The 25862-nt window shown below is 43.9% G+C and overlaps 2 protein-coding genes across 2 annotated transcripts in view; one reads left to right on the top strand and one right to left on the bottom strand.

Moving 5' to 3' along the window:
• The window catches only part of tmem242 (transmembrane protein 242), a 28030-nt gene extending 5313 nt beyond the window's left edge, over nt 1-22717 (bottom strand). Inside the window, exons 1-3 of the mRNA XM_048535648.2 lie at nt 22303-22717; nt 17184-17284; nt 8152-8289 (exon numbers count right to left, since the gene is read on the bottom strand). Of these exons, the coding sequence (XP_048391605.1) occupies nt 8152-8289; nt 17184-17284; nt 22303-22438 (375 nt within the window). The 5' untranslated portion in view covers nt 22439-22717. The remainder of the gene's footprint in view (nt 1-8151; nt 8290-17183; nt 17285-22302) is intronic.
• An 83-nt stretch (nt 22718-22800) lies between these two features.
• The window catches only part of zdhhc14 (zinc finger DHHC-type palmitoyltransferase 14), a 168092-nt gene continuing 165030 nt past the window's right edge, over nt 22801-25862 (top strand). The window contains exon 1 of the mRNA XM_059648482.1: nt 22801-24136. Coding sequence (XP_059504465.1) covers nt 23910-24136 — 227 coding nt within the window. The 5' untranslated portion in view covers nt 22801-23909. The remainder of the gene's footprint in view (nt 24137-25862) is intronic.

Here is a 25862-nt window from a genome sequence, read left to right as displayed (position 1 = left end):
AGGTGTCAGCTTTATGTTTGATCAACATTCTCTAAGCTGTACAGCTGTGCAATGCTGGAAGATTCTAAAAAGCTGATTGGTGTGCCAACACATTGGCTTCTGCTTGAGGAAACTGTTGCCACATATGAACCTTGGAAGTTCGAGTAGTATAAGAAAAAATTAGGGAGATGTTGCATTTTATGAAATACTTCAGCTATGGATAGTTAGATGTTTCTACCTGGCCTGTGAATATATGAGAGTGTGAACTTTGTTAAATACAGGTGCCAGCTTGTCACCTGATAGGGCATTGTAATTCTGCATTTTGTATTCGTATGCACACGTTTTATCACTGGGCAGTGATGTTGAGTTAAACACAATCAAAAACAAATAACTTCGTTCACTAAGCTACTATCCACACGAAAACGTTTACAATGGGTAACAATGTAATGGAATATGACACCACAATTTTTTGACAGCCCTGTAGTTCCCCTAATTTATAGTCCTGAAATCCAAATCCATCTCATAACATTAATTGCAATCTCATGCGCTTTACATTTACACAGTAATCTCTGATGTGGGACATAAAAACATAAGAACTAGGAGCAGGAGTAGGCCATCTGGCCTCTCAAGACTGGCCTGCTATTTAGTAAGATCATGGCTGATCTTTTTGAGACTCAGCTCCACTTACCCGGCCTCACACCACAACCTTTAATTCCTTTACTTTTCAAAACTTTATGTAGCCTTGCCTTAAAAAAAAATTCAGCGAGGTAGTCTCAACCACTTCACTGGGCAGGGAATTCCACAGATTCACAACCCTTTGGGTGAAGAGGTTCCTCCTGACCTCAGTCCTACATCTGTTTCCCTTTACTTTGAGGCGATGCCCTCTAGTCCTAATTTCACCTGCTAGCGGAAACAACCTCCCTGCCTCCACCTTATCTATTCCCTTCATAATCTTATGTTTCTATAAGATCTCTCCTCATTCTTCTGAATTCCAATGAGTATAATCCCAGTCTACTCAGTCTTTCTTAATAATCCAACCCTCTCAACTCTGGAATCAACCGAGTGAATCTCCTACGCACCTGCTCCAGTGCTAGTATATCTCTTCTCAAGTAAGGAGACCAAAACTGCACACAGTCCTCCAGGTGTGACCTCACCAGGACCCTATACAGCTGCAATATAGCCTCGCTGTTTTTAAACTCCATCCCTCGAGCAATGGCAGACAAAATTCCATTTGCCTTTTTAAATCGCCTGCTGTACCTGCAATCCCACCTTCAGCGATTCATGCACAAGGACAACCAAGTCCCTCTGCACAGCAGTGTTCTGCAATTTTTTACCATTTAAAACATAGTCCATTTTGCTGTAATTCCTGCCAAAATGGATGACCTCGCACTTATCAACATTGTACTCCATCAGCCAGACCTTTGCCCACTCACTTAGACTATCTATATCCCTCTGCAGACTTTCAGTGTCTTCTTCACACTTTGCTTGACAACCCACCTTGTGTCAAATGCAAATTTTGACACATCACACTGGGTTCCCAACTCCAAATCATCTATGTAAATTGTAAACAATTGGCGTCCCAACACTGATCCCTGAGGCACGCCACTAGCCACTGATGGCCAACCAGAAAAACACCCATTTTACCCCTACTCTTTGCTTTCTACTGGTCAACCAATCGTCTAACCATGCCAATATATTACCTGTCATATTGTGCAACTTTATCTTATGTAACAGCCTTTGGGTGGCACCTTGTCTGGAATTCGAGATACACCACATCCACAGGTTCCCCATTGTCCACCATACAAGTAATGTCCTCAAAAGAATTCCACCAAATTAGTTAAATATGACCTACCCTTCATGAACCCATGCTGGGTGTTCCCAGTGGGACAATTTATATCCAGATGTCTTGCTATTTCTTCCTTAATGATAGATTCAAGCATTTTCCCCACTACCAGAGTTAAGCTAACTGGTCTATAGTTAACAAAGCGTGAAGCTGGGTGAACACAATAAAGACCCACTCTTTTGGGGACCGAGATGAGGAGAGCGTGACTGTGTTGTTGGTGGAAGGAAGACGTTGGGTTGGCGGTGCACCCTTGCAATCGGTGGATCTTAATGCTGGCTTCGGCCTAACGCTGGTTCAGGGGAACAGCCAACCTGCAATGATGGCTGCGGCAAGTGCTCGTGCCCCGGGTCAGGGGGTCCAGAACAGCATCCGCGTTTCCGTGAAGAAGGTGGACGAAGGTGCACCTGTGGACCGCACCTTCTTCGTGAACAGGGTCCTGTTGGACTGTTGTGGGTTCACTGCTGCGGACATTTACTGCCTGCAGGATTTCCCCGGAGGAAGTTTTTACGATGTAACCTTCAGGAGTACCAAGATTTGCGAGCGCTTCCTGGAGGTTTTCAAGGAGAAAGGAGGTGAGGGCCCCCTCTTTGTACTGACCGCTGTCAGTGATGCCAGTGCAGAGGAGCCGTATGGTGGCTGTACACATGTACAATCCGCATGTGCCAGCAGTTGATGTCCTGACTGTCCTCGGAAGGTATGTGAAGGTGGAAGGGGACCTAACCAACATCATGGACCCCTTCGGAATCTGGACCAGTAAGAGGCAGGTCAGGGTGATGCTGAGGATGGGCTCGGACGGGAACATTGTACACCCACCGTCCAGCTTCGCGATCGGTGGGAGCAAGGGCTACCTGACCTACGCAGGGCAACCTAAAGTCTGCCATGCCTGTGGTAGGTCAGGTCACGTGGCGGCCGACTGCAAAGCCACCATCTGCAGGGAGGAGGGACACCTTGCAAAGGATTGCACAAAAGAAAAAAGCTGCAACCTTTGCAGGGAAGCGGGCCACCTCTACAGGGCATGCACGCAGCAGGGGACCACCTATGCCCAGATTGCCAGCAGGGGCAATGCCCCCGGAGGAGAGGAAGACACAGGGCCCTGCAAGGACCCCCCTAATGTGCAGGAGGGCCAGGTCGTGCAGGAGTGCCCAGCCCCGCAGGATGGACCCGAGGCCAGCAAAGCGCACCTGCAGAATCCGCTCCCCCCGCCCCCGACAACCCGGAGTCGATAGAGGCGGCGACAGGTGACCCAGGGGAGTGGACGACGGTCCGGAAAGCGAGGAGGAAGGCACGCTGGCGGGCACAGGCACTGCAACCATCAGGCGGGCAGAGGCAGCTACAGGGGGGCTATAAGAGCTCCTATTGACGAGGGAGATTTGGAGGAGGCCCGTCCAAAGCAGAAGCTAAAGATCTCAAGGGAGAAGGAAAGCCGCACCACGCTTCCAGGTGACGGGAGGCGTCCCGAGGCTCTCTCTGACACCCAGCCATGCACCGCTGGGGCCCTGGAGGGCCCCCCGGAACTTTCAGGCGGGAAGGAGGAAACAGTGTGTCCCCAGCCAGACCCAGAGCCGGACTCTCCTGCCTCCATACCCCTGATGGGGGGTTGCCACCCGGAAGGCAGCACGGACTGTTTCCTGAGCCCGGAGAGCGTCCAGCAGTTTGCCCAGGCAATGGGCATGAAGGGACAGATGGAGGGGCTGGACCTTGGACTTGGGGAGGGTACTGCGGTCACTGCCCACAATGGGGGTACGAGTTGCGAGCATTAATGTGCGTAGCATCAAGTCCACCTCAAGATGTGTGTCCATGTTGGCCTACCTGACCACCGTCAAGGCAGACCTCCTGTTTCTGCAGGAGTGCGGGATACCACACCTCAGCAGGTACGGGAAATGGTCCGACGCCTGGACTTGTGGGCCTTTGATCTGGTCAGGGGGTAACAACTGTCGCTCCTTGGGCCTGGCTATTCTGTTGCAGGGGCGCAACTTCACCATCTCTCAAGTTCAGGATGTGGTGGGGGGGGGCGCCTCCTAGTGGCTGATGTCACCTACAGGAACGTTCCCCTGAGGCTGATCAACGTGTACACCCCAGCGGTATGGAGTGAGCGGTTGGCAGTCCTGCAGCAGCTTCCACCCCTGCTGGCTACGTCCAGGCCGGTCATCCTAGGCGGAGACTTCAGCTGCATTATCGATGCAGATGGAAGATCTGGCGTGGGGACAGCAGGTGGGGGGAGTCAACTGGACGTCACATCCAGATTCCTGATGGGCACGGTGAAGGACGCCAAGCTGCTTGACGTCTTCAGCACCCCTGCAGACGGAGCGCAGCGGAGATACACCTGGTTGTGGCCAGACGGGTCTATCCGCTCAAGGATAGACTTCCTGTTTGTGTCACGGGCGTTCTCGGTCAGGTCCACCGGCGTTGAGCTGGTGTTCTTCTCTGACCACTGCCTCCTGCTGGCCGACTGTCACTTACAGGACAACCAGCAGGCCGGCAAGGGGACGTGGAAGCTCAACACGACTCTGTTGACCCCAGAGAACGTCGAGGAGCTTAAGAGGGAGTACGCTGGTTGGAGAACCGTGAAACCCCTCTTTGAGTCTCCGGGTGACTGGTGGCAGACGGTGAAGGAGAACATCAAGAGGTTCTTTGTCCTCAAGGGTGTTCGGAAGGCGACAGAGAGGCGGGGAAAGCTGTCGCTACTCCAGAAAAGGGTGCAGAACCTGCTGCTTCTGCAGTTGATGGGGGTCGATGTCACGGAGGACCTCCGCGAGGTGAGGGGCCAGCAAGCCTCGCTCTTCGCCACGGAGGCCTCCAGGATAATCTTCCGGTCCAGGGTCTGCTCTGTGGAGCAGGACAAGATGTGCTCGCGTTTCTTCTTTCAGAAGGTGCACATAGAAAGCTCTGTGCTTAGCCGGCTGAAGGAGGACGACGGCTCGGTGACGTCGTTTCAGCCCGACATTTTGAGGATCATCAGATCCTTCTATGCCGGACTGTACGTCGCGAAGCCCACGGACAGCACGGCCTCTGAGTCGTTCCTGTCGTCTATCATGGAGGTCTTAGACAACGGCACGAGGGAGTGGTTGGACCGGCCGATATCCCTGAACGAGCTGACCAGAGCCTTCAAGTCCTTGGAGAGGAATAAGTCTCCCAGGAGCGACGGCTTACTGGTCGAGCTGTATTCTGCTCTGTGGGATCTGGTTGGCAGGACCTGCTGGAGGTGTACGATAGTGCGCTTCGGGCAGGGGAAACGTGCAAGTCCATGAGGAAGGGCATCATCACCCTCATTTACAAGAGGAAGGGGGAGAGGGAAGAAATTAAGAATTGGCGTCCCATTTCACTATTGAACGTGGACGACAAAATCCTGGCCAAGGTCATAGCCAACAGGGTCAGGCCTGTCCTGGGTCGGTGATTCACCCTGGCCAAACCTGTGCTGTGCCGGGCAGGAAGATCGCCGAGAGCCTCGCGCTCATCAGGGATACGATCGCCTATGTGCAGGACAGGCGGGTGGACACCTGCTCGTCAGCAGGACCAGGAGAAGGCCTTCGACAGGGTCTCTCATGCTAACATGAGGGACGTCCTCTCCAAATTGGGGTTCGGGGAGGACATCCGCAATTGGATCCGGCTGCTCTACACCAACATCGTTAGCGCAGTCTCGATCAACGGGTGGGAATCGGACAGTTTTCCCGTCAGATCTGGAGTCAGGCAGGGCTGCCCGCTCTCTCCTACCTTGTTACTGTGCTGTGTGGAGCCCTTCGCTGCATCCATCAGGAAGGACGGGAGCCTGAAGTGCGTGACTATCCCAGGCAGCGGAGGCCTTCAGGTCAAGACCTCCCTGTACATGGACGATGTCGCCATCTTCTGCACTGATCGTTGGTCGGTGAGTAGGTTGTTGGACATCTGCCGCCAGTTTGAACTGGCCTCGGGTGCCAAAGTCAATAGGGGTAAGAGCGAGGCCATGTTCTTCGGGAACTGGGATGACCACTCCTTCACCGTCAGGACAGACTACCTGACGGTGCTGGGTGTTTAGTTCGGTGAAGCTGGGGCGTGCACTAAGACTTGGGAGGAGCGTATCATCAAATTGAAGCAGAAGCTGGGCAGGTGGATGCTCCGGTCCCTCTCCATCGCAGGTAAGAACCTGGTTGTCAGGTGCGAGGGGCTTTCTGTACTGTTGTATGTGGCGCAGGCCTGGCCTATTCCCTGGACCTGCGCCGCTGCAGTCACCCGGGCCATCTTCCACTTCATTTGGAGGTAGAGGATGGACCGGGTCCGCAGGCACACCATGTACAAAGACCTGGAAAATGGGGGAAAAGGGCATACCGAATGCCACCCTCGCCCTGACGGCTACCTTTCTGTGCGGCTGCATCAAGCTGTGCTTAGATCCTCAGTACGCAAACGCCAAGTGTCACTACTTACTGAGGTTCTACCTGTCCCCGGTGTTGCGAAGGACGGGCCTGGCCTCCTTGCCGCGGAACGCTCCGAGTAGTTGGACCGTCCCGTACCACCTGTCCTTCGTGGAGAAATTTTTGAAGGGAAACACCTTTGACCACAAGGCTGTCAGGCAGTGGTCAGCATGTTGTATCCTAGAGACCCTTCGGGAAAAGGAGCGAGCGGATCCCGTCGTGTGGTTCCCCACGCAGACTGCCAAAGTCGTTTGGCAGAATGCCTCATCGCCAGAACTTTCAAACAAGGACAAGAACATTGCTTGGCTGGTGGTGAGAGGTGCTCTGCCAGTGAGATCCTTTATGCACGCCCAGAATCTCAGCGCTACCGCACGCTGCCCTCGAGGTGGCGGGGGTGGGGGGGGGGGGGGATGAGACTGTTGATCACCTCCTTCTGGAGTGTGCCTATGCGCAGGAGGTCTGGAGGGGGATGCAGTGGTATTTGTCGAAGTTCGTCCCGAGCAGCTCCGTGACGTGGGACTCCGTGCTCTACGGACTGTTTCCCGGGACGCACACAGACCAACATCAACTGCGCCTGGAGGACCATCAATGTCGTGAAAGACGCTCTTTGGTCTGCCCGCAACTTGCTGGTCTGCCAGCTGAAAGAACTGACCCCGACCGAGTGTTGCAGACTGGCGCACTCCAAGGTCCAGGACTACATGCTGAGGGACGCGCTAAAGCTTGGGGCAGCCGCCGCCAAGGCGCGGTGGGGAAAGACCACTGTATGAAACCCCTTGTCCAGAATCGGAAAAAGGGCCCTATCTGGTAACTGGGTCCAGATGGCACCTTCCCCAACTGGTCAGGGGGCCAATGGGGACTGTGCGGGGTGACGACTGCCAGGGTATTTTCTTTGCTTCGTTTTCTTTTCTTTCCCCCTTTAGTTGGTGTATGTACCCCCTGGGTAACCCAGAGTGGCTTGCATGACTGGGTAGGTGTATAAATATGTTTTTTTTGTATATCTTATGAATAAAGTATATTTTGTCAAATAAAAGAAAGTGACAAAACGTCTGAAAACGAGCCTTCCAGCTCAGCGAACAAACTCACATCCAGAACCTCAACCTGAGCTACAAATCTTCTCAAAACTCGCTATTCCCATTTCTGATGGTAAAGGGCCTGCATCTGTCTTCACCAATTTTTTTTCTCTTCACGTACCTAAAAACTTTTACAGTCAGTTTTTACGCTCCCCACAAACTTACTCTTGTACAATATTTTCACTTTCTTAAATCAATCCCTTTGCTTTCCTTTGCTAAATTCTAAATTATTCGCACTTCACAGGGCTATTTCTTTTTCTGGACAATTGCATGCCTCTTTCTTGGTTCTGATACTATACCTAATCCATGCTTCTGCTACTTTTCCCATTTAACTTCTGTGTCAGACAAGAATGAACATTGTTGCAAGTCCTCCACAATTTCTTTGAATGTTAGCCATTGCCTTTCCACCATCGTCTCTTGTTCCATACTCCATCATTGGGATCAAACTGCAACATTAATCTGAGGCTTGAACAGATTTGGGAGTTGAAGCAAAGATGACTTCACAGTCAGGCTAGAGTCGCTAAGAGTTGGCCAGTGGGCCAAAAGAGCCCATGGGAGGTACAGGGAGTTTTACATTTAAATTTTAGGTTTCCCTTTAGGAACATACAGCAACTTATTAGAGGTGCACATTCCTGTGATTCTTGCTCCCATCTGCTGAAAATAAGAGGTATAGATAGGACTCTGGGAAAAATGTTCAGAAAGCACTATTAGTCATGCCTTCCTGTTCCGTATCCACACTTCCTGATAAGGAATTTGAAGTAAAAAATTTGATATAATGAAAAATCATTGGTGTTACAAATTGCTGTTGTCTATAACTGCATAGTATAAATTTTCACTGTTGTTGACTTGGGATATTAAAATAAATGATACTTACACTGTGTACTCCTAAAGCCTTCCAGATTGTAAGACTAACCAAACCAACCCCACACCAAGCATAAAGAGAACCCCAGCCTAGGGCTCTCAAGGCCAGTAATGCCCCACTCTCAGGAACAGCAACAGTTGCATTTAGTCCCTAGAAGAGAAGGGAAGAACATAAAACAACACATATTCATATTATGGAATGCATGATCATGAAGCATCTTTACCATCAATTAAGTACTTCTACACTGTAGTCATTGTATCAAAAGGAAGAATTTTATCCTGCACTTGAGTCAAATTCCTGAGAGTTGCCAAAATATTTTCATATTTCAACAGTCCAATATCCTAAACCTTTTCAAACCTGGAACCACCTTTAATAATGGTTAACTTAAAACCTGGATGATGACACCTCTAAGGAACCCCACCGATAAATACCAGGTATGCTGAACATATAATAAATATATGTGTTAACACACAAGCCATTGGCAAGCTCAAACTGTTTCAAGTACCCGAACAGGTCTAAAGGCAAATACAATGCTCAAGGTAATTGTGGTGTATTTCGTTCTGCAGAATGTCAGCCGAGTCTACTATTTTTGGAGGAACAAATTAATTAGCATTCTACACCCCATGAGGATTCCAGTGGAAGACAAGAAGTGAAAGATTAAGTTGGGGTCACTTTATCAAGATTCCTGCACATATTCCTGGTTAGGATTTATGTCACACAGCCTAATAAATTGATGAGAGATTCACATTCAGGACAACACTGATTTGTTTTCATGTATATGCATGGAGAGCCAGTCTTATCAATGAGGTTAGGGATAAATGTTTGATTACTCTAGGTCAAGTCGGCATAAGGAGGGAGGAAGTGTTGGGTATCATAACAGGCATTAAGGTGGACAAGTCCCCAGGTCTGGATGGGATCTATGCCAGGTTATTGAGGGAAGCGAGAGAAGAAATAGCCAGGGCCTTAACAGATATCTTTGCTGCATCCTTAAACACGGGTGAGGTCCTGGAGGACTGGAGAATTGCTAATGTTGTCCTCTTAAGAAGGGTAGCAGGGAAAATCCAGGTAATTATTGACCGGCAAGCCTGACATCAGTGGTAGGGAGGCTCCTGGAGAAGATACTGAGGGATAGGATCTATTCCTATTTGGGAGAAAATGGGCTTATCGGTGACAGACAACATGGTTTTGTGCAGGGAAGGTCATGTCTTATCAACTTGATAGAATTCTTTGAGGATGTGACAAAGTTGATTGAGGAAGGAAAGGCTGTAGATGTCATATACATGGACTTCAGTAAGGCATTTGATAAGGTTCCCCATGGCAGGCTGATGGAGAAAGTGAAGTCACATTGGGTCCAGGGTGAGCTAGTTAGATGGGTACAAAAACTGGCTAGGCAACAGGAGACAGAGAGTAGTAATGGAATGGGTTTCTCAAATTGGAGACCTGTGACCAGTGGTGTTCCACAGGGATCTGTGCTGGGACCACTGTTGTTTGTGATATACGTAAATGATTTGAAGGAAGGTATAGGTGGTCTGATTAGCAAGTTGGCACATGACACGAAGATTGGTGGAGTAGCAGATAGTGAAGGGGACTATCAGAGATTACAGCAGAATATAGATAGATTGGAGAGTTGGGCAGATAAATGGCAGATGGAGTTCAATGTGGACAAATGCGAGGTGATGCATTTTGGAAGATCTAATTCAAGAGCAAACTACACAGCAAGTGGAAAAGTCCTGGGGAAAATTGATGTACAGAGAGATCTGGGTGTTCAGGTCCACTGTTCCTCGAAGGTGGCAATGCCGGTCAATAGAGTAGTCAAGAAGGCATATGGCATGCTTTCCTTCATCGGACGGGGTATTGAGTACAAGAGTTGGCGGGTCATGTTACAATTGTACAAGACTTTGGTTCGGCCACATTTAGAGTACTGTGTACAGTTCTGGTCATCACATTACCAAGAGGATGTGGATGGTTTGGAGAGGGTACAGAGGAGGTTCACCAGGATGTTGCCTGGTATGGAGGGCACTAGCTATGAAGAAAGGTTGAGTAGATTAGGATTATTTTCATTAGAAAGACGGAGATTGAGGGGGGATCTGATTGAGGTCTACAAAATCATGAAGGGTATAGACAAGGTGGATAGCAAGAAGATTTTTCTCCAGAGTGGGACACTCAATTACCAGGGGTCATGGTTTCAAAGTGAGAGGAGGAAAGTTTATAGAAGATATGCGTGGAAAGTCCTTTATGCAGAGGGTGGTGCGTGCCTGGAACGCGTTGGCAGCAGAGGTGGTAGACACAGATATGATAGTGTCTTTTAAGATGTGTCCGGACAGGTAGATGGATGGGCAGGGAGCTAAGGGATACAGGCCCCTAGAAAATAAGTGACAGGTTTAGACAGAGGATCTCGATTGGCACAGGCTTGGAAGGCTGAAGGGCCTGTTCCTGTGCTGTAATTTTCTTTGTTCTTTGAAGTGTAAAACCAATGCTGCCGGGGAGCAGACGCCTTTATATAAATATTTCAATATTACAGATAGCAATTCCCACAATTATGTAACTGTGTTTTCCCAATGTTTATAAAGGTGCTGTCAATACCAAGGCTCAGTCAGTCACATACTGTATCAATAGCTATCAAACCCCTTCAGCACCAGTGGCACATAAAAAATCCTATGAGCAACCACTCATCCAATATCCAGGCACCACTTAGCCTTGGCCAATTCATCTCTTCACATCCATCCTCAAACAACTGAAAATTGAGTTGCCACTCAGCAAGTAAGAATGTTGAACATAGCAAAGTGTTAATAAACCTCCTGAACAAGTAAATATAAAATAAACTTCAAAGATATGCAAGTAGGTGCTTCTGGAAACGCAGATGAGCTTTTCCAAAATGCTCCAATTGTCACATCTGTTATTCTTTTCTGACCAGACAAAACATTTTAGTTTCAAGACTCAAGCTGACATTTCTTAGAATATTGCTTAATCTTATAATAAAATTTTTGGCTTTTCCAGTCCTTTTTCAGATTTCAATGTTGCTGTTGACATCCAGTGTTGCAGTTGACATCCAGTGTTGCAGTGCTCCCAAGACAGTTTAGTTCTAACATGCTTCAATTTGTTGTGAGGCCACACACTGGAGTATCTCTTTCCTTTGATATTTCCACAATGTATGCTTTCTTGCAGTTGAATGTAAATGCATGTTTCCAAATCTCTCTTACAAGTGTATTGCATGATATTTGAAAGTTAACTCAGATTGCATCTGAAATGGCAAAATGTACAATTGCTCAGGAATCCCTTGACAACTGCAGTGGGCTTTGCTATGTCTTTTCATTAAGCATCCTGTTTCAGAGTTCCATGACCAGAAAGGTTTGGGGGTGGGGGTGGGGTGTTGGTGTTGGTGTGTGAGAGATGTACTGGCAACTCCATCAAAATAAGGATGTCTATTTAACAGCACTCCAGCATGGATTAGAAGAGCTGATGGTGCAGCAATCATAAGAATGGCGAGTCTTATGGTCTTATGGTCTAAAACTTGGACAGCTACTGAACAGTACAGCACAGGAACAGGCTTTAGCCCACAATGTCTGTGCTGACTGTGATGACAAAAATGTCTTTGTACAGCTGTGGCAATCTCCTTAATAATATAACTTCCCTTCCCTTTTACCATCCCTCTCTATCTTGCCTGAAACATTTAAACCCTGGAATGTTCAGCTGCCAGTCCTGCCCTTCTGTCAACCAAGTTTCTGTAATGGCTACCAAACTGTCGGCCCACAGACTAATCCAGGATCTAAGTTCACCTGCCTTACCTGTTATACTCCTTGCATTAAAATAAATACAGTTTAAAACTGTTAGTCCAGCTATGTTCATTCACCCTTGCTTATCCTTCCTATTACTTGGCCTAACGTCAACCTTCTGCTGAATCACTCCACATGCTGACCTACTGCAGTTTCCCACCCCTCAACCACACTAGTTTAAACCCTCCCAAGTGACACTACCAATCACCCTGCAAAGATATTGGTGCCCCTCCAGTGCAGGTGCAACCCATCCTTCTTGTAGGTCCCACCTGCCCTGGAAGAGATCCCAATAATTCAGGGGTGCTCCCTCCTACACCAGCTTTTTAATCCATGTATTCATGAATTATTACCTTGCTACTTTGGGCCTGACCACACCTGGCACCAAGAGTAATTCTGATATTACCATCTTAGGAGGTCCTGCTTTTCAAAATTCAACTTAATTCCATATATTCCCTTTGCAGGATCTCATGTCTCTTTCTGCCTATGTTATTAGTACCAAAATAGACCATTGCCTCTGGATGCTCACCCTCTCCTTTCAGAATATCCTTTCGCTGCTCAGTGACACTCTTCACCCTGGCACCAGGGAGGCAACATACCATCCTGGAGTCTTGCTTGTGGCCACAGAAACTTCAATCTGTACCGCTGAATATCAAGACTCCTTTTGTTACTATTTGCCTACACTCTGATCCGACTGTACACAGCGAATTGTGGTGCCACTGATCTGGCTGCCTGTTGCTTCCCCCCACCCCGAGGCTACTCCACCTCAACAACATCCAAAATAGTATACCTGTTTGAGAGCGGAATAGCCACAGGGGACTCCTGCACTGCTTGCACACATTTACTAGTCTTCCTGGTTGTCACCCAATGAGGTTCTATTTGTGTAGCCCTTACTTGTGATGTGATCAGCTCACTAAATGTGCAATCAAACATGTTCTCAGCCTCATTGATGCTCCATAGTGTGTCCATCTGCAACACCAGCTATTTCATGTGGCAAATCAGGAGTTGCAACTGAACACATTTCCTGTGTATACGGTCACCATGGACACTGAAAGTGTCCCTAATTTCCCACACTTCAGGAGGAGCATTCCACTGGGCCGAGTTCTCCTGCCGTTGTGAACCTTATCAACTACAAACAATAAACTAGGAACCAGGTACACAATCTTGCCCACTACTCACTAAAATCAGATTTCTCACTCTCACTTCAGATCCTAACTACAAACAGCAAGAATAAATACTTTACACTCAGTGTCTGGAGAGAGACAGCTCACTCAGACTCCAGACTTGGTTTCAGAATAGTCAATCAAATGTCACTTTTGGAGTCGTGATGTCGCCTCCAGAGCTTTGCCACAGTGCTCCAACAGACCTTGATCTAGGTGTCACTCCTCAGGATCACTGTCATTGCTGCTATTTACAGCCAGGTTTGGTCTCCACTACTCCCACTGCCATCGCTGCTCTAACTCAGGTTACCTGCCTTTGGTTCCTCTCTCTTGTCTGTTGTGGAAGGTGAATTTGTGAAGAGAGGTGTTTTTCCAAGGGTGCAAGGTAGGAGCCAACCTCTCCAATCAGATATGTTTGCATTGAATAGGCCAATAAAGTCATCTGCTGCGATATAGTCTCCCTAACCTGAAAATAGTGCACCAAGAGTATCCAGAGCCCCAGAAGGGCAGAAAAAGCAAACGGCATAACATTTTTAAAGTCCATTTCTTTTATAGGTTAATATCATGGGACATACAGGACTCAATTCCAGTTTTGTGATTGGCACAACATTTGGGAACACTGAATTCCGACGAAGACAAAGTTTGATTTCAAGAGGATATTCATCAGCTGGTGGTCTGGTTGGACATATGGCAGATGAAACTTAGATGGACAGAGGTATAAAATGGTACGTTTTTGGAGGCAGAATGAAGAGAAGTCATAAAAAACACAAAAATTAAAAAAAAAGAGGAGAGACTTCAGGTCTGAGAATAGATTGGGAGAAGCCAGTCCTATTCTCCTAAGAGAAGAAAAGGTTGAGAGGCAATTTTATCAAAATCATAAGTGGTCCATACAGACTAGATAGAGTGAAAATGTTTTCGGCAGTAGGTGAGAACCAGTGACACCCATTTAAGCTGAATAGCAGAAAGAAAACAAAAGGCACTGCTCAAGATTGCGCTGGAAGCAAATTCAATCATTGCTTTTAAAAGGCATTGGAAAAATATCTGAATAGAAATAAATTTGGACTAAGGGAAAGGCAGGGGAGCAGTACTAACTGAGTGGCTCTTGCAGATGCCAAAATGGAAATAATGGGTTGAATATTTTCTTTTTGTGCTGTAACCAGTGATTCTATGACTGAGGTCGGCAATGGATAATGAGAGATGAGAGGGTGGAACAAGATGAGATGCTCAAAAAGGAGGAGAAAGCGCCAGAAGAGGTTGACAGACTAAAGCATGATTTGGTGAGAAGAACCATATTGCCAAAGTCTGATTGGTCAGGCAGTGAGGTGTCATCACTCCTTAGCTAGGTTTCTGTTAAGGCCAGGATGGTGATGCAAACAACCACAAGAAGCTTAGAGAGAGTGGTAAAGATCTTGTGGGTATGTCTTTTAAAAATTCAGTCTTGGGATGAAAACATCATCATAAAGGGCACAAAAAAATTTACAAGGATGTTGCCAATTGGAGAGTTTGAGTTTTAAGGACAGGCTGAGACTTCTTTACCCTGGAGTGTCAGAGGCGGAGGTGTGATCATACAAAGGTTTATAAAATCATGAGAAGGGTAGTTAAGGTGAATAGCCTAGGTCTTTATCCAAGGGTGGGGTGTCCAGGTGGGATTAGTTCACTTTAGAATACCCGGTCAATGTTTAAGAGTTGGGCTGCAGGTTTTGTTTCTGTGCTGTATGACCCAATAGTCTATAATTGTTCATTCCTAATGGCCTTTGAGCAAGCATTAGTTAGCCATCTCCTTCAACAACTGCAGTCCATGTCATGTAGGTACACTCAGTTTTTAAACTTTTTTGTTGTGGCTTCATACAACTGAGTGAATTGTTAGGCCATTTCAGAAGGAGGTCAAGAGTCATCATAGATTGCTGTGGTTTGTTAGGCCATGTCAGAAAGACATCAAGAGTCATCAGGCTGTGGTTCTGGAATCAGATATGAACCAAACTGGGTAAAGGTAGTTTCTTTTCTTTTCTAAAAGAACATCAGTAAACTAAATAAGTTTTCATAACAATTTGGTAGTTTCAATTATTATTGTTAAGGATTTTTTTTTAAATCCAGGATTTATAGATTAACTATCATTGTGGGATTTGAACTCATTGCTCCATACCATTAGTTTGCGTCTCTGAGTTTCTAAAAGCCTTCTGCGTTCTTAACACATTGTAATAACAGAATGCTACATCCAGGAATTTTATACAGAAAAGAAAAAAATGAAATTGGAAATTTGTTTTGACCGTTGATAACATCCTCAGTTTACACAAAGGCTTTTCTCCTTACCTGCTTTACCACACAATTTTATGTAATTTGCATTTTTTAAATAAAGAAGAAATATCATACAGTATTTCAAAAACAATTTATTTCCAAAAGGTAAACTGGCAATTCTTTATGAAAGTATTCCTACTTTGCACAAAATAGCAAAGAAAACACTGTATGCATTCACCATCTAAAATGCAATCCAGCTACATATAGTTTTGTCAATTTGGGAGGGGAAAAAAAGTGAGAAAAACACAAAAGCAAACATCACAAGGATCCAATGTGGAAAACAGTCTAGATCTTAGTCAATTTACAAAAAAAAGGAAATGTTGTTGTCCTTCTCAAAACAGAACAAAAACAAATGTTAAATTATAGTTCTATAATAAAAGTTAGCTCAGTCCCAAAACTTAAATTACTTGTTATAATCCTTGGCTCACTGTCAAATTTATGTTACAAACTGGCTAAAAGAAAGCTTACTCATCCTTAAATGACGACAAAGTTAGAGATCCAGGGACACACACACAGTGTAAAACAGCCAGACTCCATTTTGAACAAACAACACTTAACTTTACTATATTATTAGGACAATAATACATTTTGCAAGACATGTATTGCATTTTGCAAGTCAGAATTAATATGTGTAAATGTGGGAAATAGACATGATTGAACAACCTAAAGTGCACATCAAATAGCAAAATGTGATCAAGACAGGTTCCACAGATCTCTCAAAGCAGTTGCCCCAGATATACTGATACAGTGGCTCATCTAATCTCATTAAGCTGCAAAAGGGGTTACAATTCTGAATGTTTGCTGATCTTACCTTGATACACCCTCTCAAAGCCGCTGTCACAGATTGCCTTGGCAATTGCCCCAGTCTGGGGTCGATCAACCACTTTTTGTGTCTATTCTCATCTGACTTCAGCACCCTCAGAAACAAAACCTCAGCTAGCTTTACAGAACCAGTTCTGCTCCTTTCCTCTGAGTGCCGAGTTCAGTTACATCAAACAAATACTGCTTACGAGTTACTCATCCCCAATATGCAGTGACTGAGGAATTAATACTCACAGGCTTCTTTGAAACATCTCCAACTCAGCCAGCAACCTTCCCACTTTCTTAGCACTCCTCCAGGCCCGAATCCGGATTTCAACACTTAGCTGTCTATTAATTCCCAGAACTTCCTCCTCAGTTCTGACAGGACTGAACTAGCCAAGGGCTGTGATCTCCTCACTGAATCTTTCTCAGAATCTGTGTTGTTCTACTGCCTTCCTAGAAGTACAGTTAACTGCAGCACTCCTGATACTAATACTCATTCTGTCTCCTTCTCCAGTTAATGGTATTCTTTGAAGTCCTCTTTAGTGACCTCTGAGCTGTCCTCAGTAACTTACTGAAAGCCTCCCAATTAGCCCCTCCAGTTTTCTAGACGGAACTGAACATTACTAACATTTTGAAACAGTTAAATGTAAGCACCCTTAAAACCAAGTGTACCCTTTAGATCACATTCACAGAATACTGGAAATGGATTTCATCTCATTGCACAACAAAACAAAAAAGGTCAATCTTTCATTTTCTTATGAAACTTAAATTGTCTGTCTTTCACCTTATTTATTCCTAATTTGGGATTAAATTTGTGTGGAAGTCAAATATTTTTAATGGTTCGGAGAGGTCAATGGATGAAGTTCCATGATCTACATGTCCGGTCTTCTTGTCATATAACTCATTAAATCAATGATGTTAGCCACCATAACAGCCACATACATGGAGTTTGCTTTGTCAGTTAACACAGCAATTGTATGTTACGATCTGTAAAGTAGAAATTATTTAAGTTTACCTTATTGAACCATCCAGGATTTTTCTTTTTTGCTATTGCAAGAGTTGTGCCAAAACCTGCTAGCATCCCAGCTGTGGCTACTGACCCAAGGAACAGACCACCTAGCAAATTTAAGTAAAACATTTCAGATAATTTGTACTTGTTTCAAAAATAATAGATGGGCTAATACAAAGGATGGTTGAGTAACTGAACTGTAAAGCCCACCAGAAATTAAATGTATTTCTAATATACTGAATTTTGTTCAGGTATGGTAAATTTCACAACAGCTTTGTTACATATATTACTATTTGTATCATGCAGTACATTTAAAAAGACTCAAGGTGGTAAATACACTAGCATACAGAGACAAGGAATGTCAGGATAATTCAAGGCAGTAACGTGAACACTACAATTAGCTTCAGCCATATTTCAGAAATGTAAGGGACAGGTAAAAGTCATACTAGAATTATGTAAGACCTTAAAGTACTATGAATACTTCTAGATAGTACACTTTGAAACTTATAGAATACTGAGAGGCCCGGAGCGAATGGATCTGGAGAAGATGTTCCCAAGATTAGGAGAGGCAAGGATCGGAGGACTGAGTAGCTACACAATTCACTGGCCTCTGTTTTCTCTATACTGACTTCTTAACCAGCTGACCTTTTAGTTTCCGTTCAGAGTGAAGGGACGGCCCTTTAGAATTGAGTTGAGCAGGAATTTCTTCAGCCAGAGGATGAAGACTTTGTGGAACTCATTGCCAAAGAAGGCTTTGAAAGTAAAATCATTGACTGTATTTAAGACATCTGTCTTAATTAGTTCTTAATTAATTGGGGGATCAAAGATATCAGGGAAAAAGGGAGGAGAATGGGGCTGAGAAATATACAAGTCATTATCAAATAGCAGAGCAGACTCAATGGGCCAAACAGCTTAATTCTGCTCCTGTAACATATGGTCTTATGGATATTGACACTACCAACTGGGAGATTGTCAACTGACAGCCATGATCCTTGGAGGCTGATTATTTGGAAGGACGTCAGAAAAAGTGAATAAAAACTAAAGGCTCAGCTGATTAAGAAGAGAGCCCAGAGAAAACAGAGGCCAGGGAATCAAGTAACTGCCCAGCCCTCTGCATTGTTCTGCAGTAAATGCAACACAGAGTGCCATGCGAGAGTGGGGTTCTTGACCCAAACGAAGGGTGCTTTACACAGATGTGACCACTACGTTGCTGACCATCATCTTATGAGATAGAAGGCCAGCAGTGCATCTTGACCACCAAGATGAAGCAGTGATTCTATGAAGAAGTCTGCTGTCAGAAATGGGTCAATGCATGAAAAGACTTCATTATAAACTGTGTAGCACATAACATGAAGTGAAAAATCTGTTAAATCATGTCCCAAACCTTGCGGTCAACAAACACGGCAATAATTCCTAATAGATAATTTCAGGAAAGTACAAGCAGCCCCTAGCAATCAAAGTTTTTTTGCTTACTGTTTATGATCTACACAGCAAATTGCTGGAAATCATTCAACAAATTCTATAAGCACTACTTCTGTCATTGTCATTCTGAGCAAGCCATTTTCAAATTAGGCTTGCCAGAGACAATCGTAATGGATGACGAGTCACAAACCTAATAGCAAACCTACATTGCATGGACTGCAGAAAATTCAAGGAGGTGCCTCACTACCACTTTCTCAGTAGCAATAAAGGACAGGCAGTAAATGATGGTCCAGTCAGTGATGCCCACATTCTGTGAGAATAAAAGAAAGTTTACAGAATTCCTAGCCAGCTGCTGAACTCACTACCATCTGTCATAAAGTTACAACCTTGAATCAAACAGTGTCATCAAATAATTCAACAAGATAATCAAGGTCAATTCAATCAAAAAGGAGGCCATGTTCTTGAGAATGAGGCTGGCTGGATGGATCAAGTAGCAATAGGGGGACATTAGAGGAATTTGATCATTGTATCATAAGGTTTAGGTTGGCATAGAGAAGGAAGAAAATTGAGAGGAAGAATAATGAACTGTGGGAAAGCCAACTTCAATGGGTTGGCTGGGCCAGATTAAATTGGTATCAAAGGTGGCAGGCAAAACAGTAATTGATCAATGGGCTACATTTAAAGTGGGTACAATCTGAACACAGTCAAGGTTCATTCCCTACAAAGAGACATACAAGTTATAAAAGAATGGCAAAAGGAAAATTTGGGCTGATTGGGGTCTCAACCGATTTACCCATGGAGGGGAGAGGTATTTTTTTTTCTAATCAGCTAATTTAGGGATGTTATTACATACCTCCAGAGCAGGTGGGACTTGAATAGCATAGGTATTAAGTGAATATTTTGTACCTGCCTTTACCAAGCAAGAAGCCACTGTGTTAGTCCTGGTGAAACACAAGATAAAACAAAGCTTGAAGGACTTAAAATTGCTGAGGTAAAGGCAGTGGATTGAATATGTATAACCAATGTTGATAAGGGACCAGATCAGATGTATCAAAGAATATTGAGGGAAGTGAGGTTAGAAATTACAGAGGCACTGACCAAACTTTTTCCTGTTTTCTTTAGATTCAGTAAAGTGCCAGAAGACTGCAGAATTGCAAATGTTTTACCCTTGTTCTAGAAGGGTGTAAAGATAAGCTCAGCACTTAAGGGTGACAATGGGAAATTCTGGAAACAATAAATTTGTTCAAATTAATAATTATTTGGATAAATAGTTTCACTCAGGAATGCCAACACATGTTGTTAAGGGCATTTTGTGTTTAACTAACATACTGGAATCTTTCTGAATGAGGTAACTGAGAGAGTTGATTAAAGCAACGCTGTTCGTGTGGTGTACATAGACTTCCAGAAGTCATTTGATAAAGTATTGCAGAACAGACTTGTGATTAAAGTTAAAATCCAAAAATAAAATCGGTAGTTGCAAGACAGATACGAAACTGGTTGAGTAATAGGAAAGAGAGACTAATGATTAATGGATGTTTTTCAGATTAGAAGATGATTTGTAGTGGAGTTCTATAGGTGTCTGCTTAGCGTCCTTGCTCTTCCTTACATATTAATAATCTAAGTCTCTGCACAGGGAACAATTCCAAAATCTGAAAATTAAACCAAACTTTGAACCAGGAGGAGGAAAACGGAGAACATCAAAGGTTTACAGAATTAGCAGGCACAGGACGGATAAAATTTTAGACAGAGAAGCATGAAGTGATTCTTTTTGGTAGGAAGAATAAGTGATAATGTCAGGTAAAGAGTATAATTTTAAAGTGGGTGCAGGACCAAAGGGACTTCATTGCATACGTGCATAAATCTTTGAAGTTGTAAGGAAAGGTGAACTGATAGATACTTAAAAATAAACACTCAATCATCCAGCTTTTATTAAAATGGGAATTGAATACAAATGCAAGGAAGCAATATTAAAGTTAAATAGAAGTGGTTTGGCTTGAACTATTGTGTTCAGTTCTGAATGCTACATTTTGGGGATGACGTGAAAGCATTAGAGAGTTCAGAAATGATTCAGGAAAATAGTTCCAGAGATAAAAATCTTCCATTACAAAGGCAGATTAGAAATGTTGGGACTGTTTTCCTGGGAGAAGTTTGAGAGGAGATTTGTTAGAAGTAATCAATCAATCTGGATGAAGGAGACAAGGAGATAGCCCTCGGTGGGAGAATTAAAGAACCTGGGGTGCAGTTTAAGATTGAAAACCTTTTCATGGATTATTAAGACAGATTGGTATTGGAAAGGAAAAAAAACGTGCAGAGCTATGGGAGAAAGTTTGAGTGGAACTAGATAAAATGGTCCTTTGGGGAGCTGACAGTCATGGTTGGATGAATGGATTCTTGCTGTGCTGTAATAATTTTGACAGCCCTAGAACTAACATTTTGGGAAAGTAAAGTATCCAAACATCTTTCAAATGCTACTACACACAATCGTCCCACAAACACATCAGTCGAGCCAGTCGTATCTTTTGAACGTTGCTGTCCATTGTTAAAGGTCAGCGCTATCCAACAACAATGACAGAGCAGAGGAAATTGCAAAGTGACAAGTGAAAACGTGAAAGAAAACCATAATTTGACGTTTGAGACAACAAAAGCTGTAGAGTTGGATGAACACAGCAGGCCAGGCAGCATCAGAGGAGCAGGAAAGCTGACGTTTTGGATCTGGACAGCTTTGCTGCTCCTCTGATGCTGCACGGCCTGCTGGGTTCATCCAGCCCAACAACTTGTTATCTCAAACTCCAGCATCAGCGGTTCCTACTATCTCTCAATTTGAAGTCTGAGACTGGGTTCACATCAAACAGCCAAAACATAACCATAAGCTTGCAGGATTTCTATCAGGCCCAAGCAGTTCATGCAGCTGCTCAGTGTGAACACTTGTCTGTTGGACAGAGTCTAACAAGTCTTATTCTTGCTAGCAACCATAAAGGATATTTTGAGGACTATGAATGTTTGCAATATTCATCATCTAATCCAAGGCGATCACATTCACCCACAGCTCCAAGGTCAGCACCAACATCAGCAGCCTCTATATTTCATATCAGAGATAATGGGATGGAGAATCCAAGATAACAAAATGTGAGGCTGGATGAACACAGCAGGCCAAGCAGCATCTTAGGAGCACAAAAACTGACGTTTCGGGCCTAGACCCTTCTGCTGGCCTATAACCCGGCGTCGTGTGACTTATGAATTTGTCCAACCCAGTGCAACACCAGCGCCTCCACACCTCAAAATGTCTGCTACCTCATGCCAACCATGGGTTTCGGTTTCTGCAGCCGCGCACACAGTCGAACACCGAATAATAACAACGAACGCTAATAACGCCAGGGGGTGGTAAAAGGTATAGAGGAATACCGGTGGAGGGCTTTTAGTATTCAGACCTGACGGATCAATCTGGGTGGAGATCAAGAAAGGAAAACTATAACTATAATTGGAAATACAAATTCTGATTCAACAGTAGTCTCGTATTTCCACACCACATCTTCACAACTACCGATGTTTAAGAGAAGTGAGAGCGAAGAATTTTATTTGCTACTCTGATGTTTAGCTTTTTAAGAAGTCTATATCACGTTACAACACAGTATTAAAACAATAAACATCTTAAAAATAGCTCAGTGTACTGGAAGAATTTAGTGGAGATAAAAGTACTATTTACCTTTAATCATCTGCACTTTGTTTTCAGCAGAAGACTCGAGTATCTCGTTGTGGGCCCGTAGAACCGGCTCTCTCATATCACAATCACATTTAGTGTCTTCGAAACTGACTGTGTTTTTATCAGTTGCCATCTCCATTGACGAAAACCAGAATAAACTATCTGCCTGTCACCTTTAAAATAAAAACCTCGAATGCAATCTGACATTTCTAATATACATTCTTTGGCGAGCTAATAGGTCAAACCCTACTTCCTGGTAATGTATATTTATTATCACAATTCTTCACTTTACATTCCTACCCACAAGGTGATTAATAAGTACACAGAAAGAAGCGATCGTTAAGCTGTTAACTTCGGGTCGATAACATCCTTGAAGCGAACCCACATAGAGGCAGTCAGGTTAAAAACACAGGAACGCATCACTAACCCAATGAATCATGGCAACAGTAGTCTCCCGCTCATTTCTGATTCATGTTTCTCGGCAGGCACCATCTTATAAAGACTACAATTCCCAGAATGCGTCGGTGCAGGGGTACGTGACCGTCTTGCTGGGTCGAGTTGTCAGGGGCCGGTTTTCCTCTTCGTCCTGCGATTGAGTCAGGTGAACGCAGTCTTCCGTTTCTTCGTTTTAATCTCCCTTCGCTGTTTCTGTATGCAAGTGTCGATAGCGGTTTTCTTCGTGTGGGTTTTCATCGGGTATGCTTGTTCTAATAAATCATCCTGAAGACTTTGACTGGAGAAGGTACTTGGTTTATGTCATTTTTAAACGGAATACCCTCCTCGGGCCCGAACCTCTGCGAAAAGGAAGGAGCTGTATTTCTGGCCAGGAGGCAGCAGTGATCCACCCCATTCCCGTCCCCGTCTCTCGCTCTCGAGGAGCCATTTTTCATGCTGAAAATCCACACTAGGATGCAGCGATTAACTGGACGTCAACGCGGGCTTAGGGTCGTCTGTTAACATCAGTTAACGACCTAATTGCGGGTGCACTTAAGTTGCAAGGCGGCAACAACACCGAAGGGTGACTAAAACGGAGAAGCAATTCGTCAATCAGCGCACGCATTGACTCTGGATTGTGAAACGTGTGTGCTAAAGCAACCCGAATATTTATAAGCACCTTGGAAAGTGATCCTATCCCCAGGGAATCAGGTTTGAGGGCTTCCTCAGATTTTCGCTTAAAATTCGCAAAAAAATGCCTAGAATGAACCTGAGTACGTAGGGCACGAAATCGCATATTAGTAAACATTCAATCGATTTCATTGTGGGATTTAATAACTGCTCTGTAATAATTTTAAAGAAAATCAGGTCGATTTAAAGTGCGACTTGTATCAGATGCGTTAGAAATTGGCAGACCACTCGATTCTGTTTACGTCAGTTGGATATTTTAGGGAAAAAGAACAAGGCTGTTTTTATTTATTTTAATTAATTCTTTGAGGAGTCGAAATGTAATTGGAATAAAAAATACAAACGTAATATCGGTGTACATTGAGAATATGCGAGTCAATGCAGCCGGCAAGGAAATTCACGGATGGGGTATTATCGTGTTCCCAAGGTCCACTGATTGTAAATAGTTGTCTTTCTTTTGGAACTGAGATATAACAATCCAAGCTTTGATGCCGCCCCCAATGAAACAGTGCGAATACAGTCAGATTACGACGCAGAGCTCGTCTCCCATGGAGTCTCCCAAAAAGAAGAAAATTCCGCGGAAGAAATGGGAAGTTTTTCCAGGAAGAAATAAATTTCATTGCGATGGCAGGATCATGATGGCCAGGCAAACTGGGGTCTTCTATCTGACACTTGTCTTGATTGTGGTCACCAGTGGACTTTTCTTTGTATTCGAGTAAGTAATATTGTTTCATAACAAGATTATTTATTTTAAAGTGTTTGAAATTCACATTTCCCAGATGGGAAATAGTAGTACATATATTTCTGATTTACTTCAATATATATTTCAATCCAATAAAGTATCACTAAATATAAACAAAATATCAATAAACAATACATGTTGCAATTACACGCTGTATTAATTTTATAGTGACAAGTGTAAATTGTTCTCCAGCCTGTGCTCATGAACGAATGATCCTAACCCCGTTGTTTGCTCATGGCAGAGTTTATTTTTGAAAAGGGTTTCCTGTCACCTCATAAAATCTAAAATTTGCCGTTCTTGTCATGTTGCTGTGCTGTTAACAAACGTGAATATGAATAAAAAGATATGACTGGCAAGCTAGTGACTGAAATTCATTGAACTGTTTAAAATTGTTCCGTTTGCATGATAGATGCTGGCCACACCCACATGATGTGTTTTTTTTGTATGTTCCTATCATAGAAGTACCCTTTTAATGATGTGATATAACAAGCTGTAGAGCTGGACGAACACAGCAGACCAAGCAGAACCCCTCTGGCTCTGCTACAATGAGTCTGGAGACTTGTTCCTTCATGATTCTTTAGTTGTTGGAAATTGTAAAGTTGTCAAATTTGAAATTAAATGTTGCACTTCTGAGAATTTCTTTTTGTAACTAATCTAACATTAAATTTACCATTCTGTTTTGTGCTCCTTTCTCAGTTCTTTCATTTTTAATTTTACAGTCTTTGAAATTAATTAGTTTAAGGTGTGCACTGTTGCTTGTTTTGTTCAATGAGGCCCAGATTGCATTTATGCTGATACCAGCTTATGTTTCAGTAATTTGTGATGCCCAAAACATTGAAGAAAAAAGTTGGACTTTTAGCAAGTGTCAGTCAGTTAAGTCTTCACTCAAGTTTTGAAATGATTTAAAGCAGATGAACTGGAGATAGTAATTAAATTTACTTTAGTATTGGTACAACTAAACACATTATAATGTCTGAGTTATAGTACCAAAACTCCATAGCCTTGCATAGAAAAGTGATTTCCACATGACTGCCTCCAGCGCCTGTGACTCAAGTACCATTTTGTATTGGAGTAAATACAAGGTGATACCATAACTGCTTACAGGACCCTTTTCTTTATACTTTTTCTATGTAGCAACATCTATGGAGACTGATTTAATTTAATCAATACATTATGATTTTAGCTGCCAAATTGCAAGAGATGTCAGGCGTTCATCTTTCAGACCAGGCTAATGCAGTGTGATTCCAGTTTCTTTTAATGCTCGCTGATCCTTAACAATATGTTGATACTTGAATGCTCATTTCCAGGCGTAGCAAGAAAAGTATTGTGGCTTTGGGACCCCGCTGTCTTTATTTTTGATTCAAGACACAATAATTTCTTCTGCTGCCTTGATTTTCAGAATGCTGTCAATAAAGTCGCGCATAAGAGCTCAGTGTGCCAAAGTGAAGTACATAGGATTGGGAGTAGTGAATATTTTCTAATCAACCTGTTCAGAGATGTTATTACACACCTCTGGAGCAGATGGCATGTGAATCCTGGCCTTGCTGTCCAGAAGTAGGAACACAACCATTGTGCCACAAGAGATTGGGGGTAATATACTGGCATGGACTGAGAGTTGGTTAGACATCAGGAAATGAAGAGTAGGAATAAATTAGTCCTTTCAAAAGTAGAAGTGGGATGCCGCAGGGATCAGTGCTTG

This window comes from Stegostoma tigrinum, chromosome 9 (assembly GCF_030684315.1).
Source record: "Stegostoma tigrinum isolate sSteTig4 chromosome 9, sSteTig4.hap1, whole genome shotgun sequence".
In the NCBI taxonomy this organism is placed as follows: Eukaryota; Metazoa; Chordata; class Chondrichthyes; order Orectolobiformes; family Stegostomatidae; genus Stegostoma; species Stegostoma tigrinum.
The sequence above is the reverse complement of the archived record's forward strand: the minus strand, read 5'-3'. Positions and strand labels throughout refer to the sequence as shown.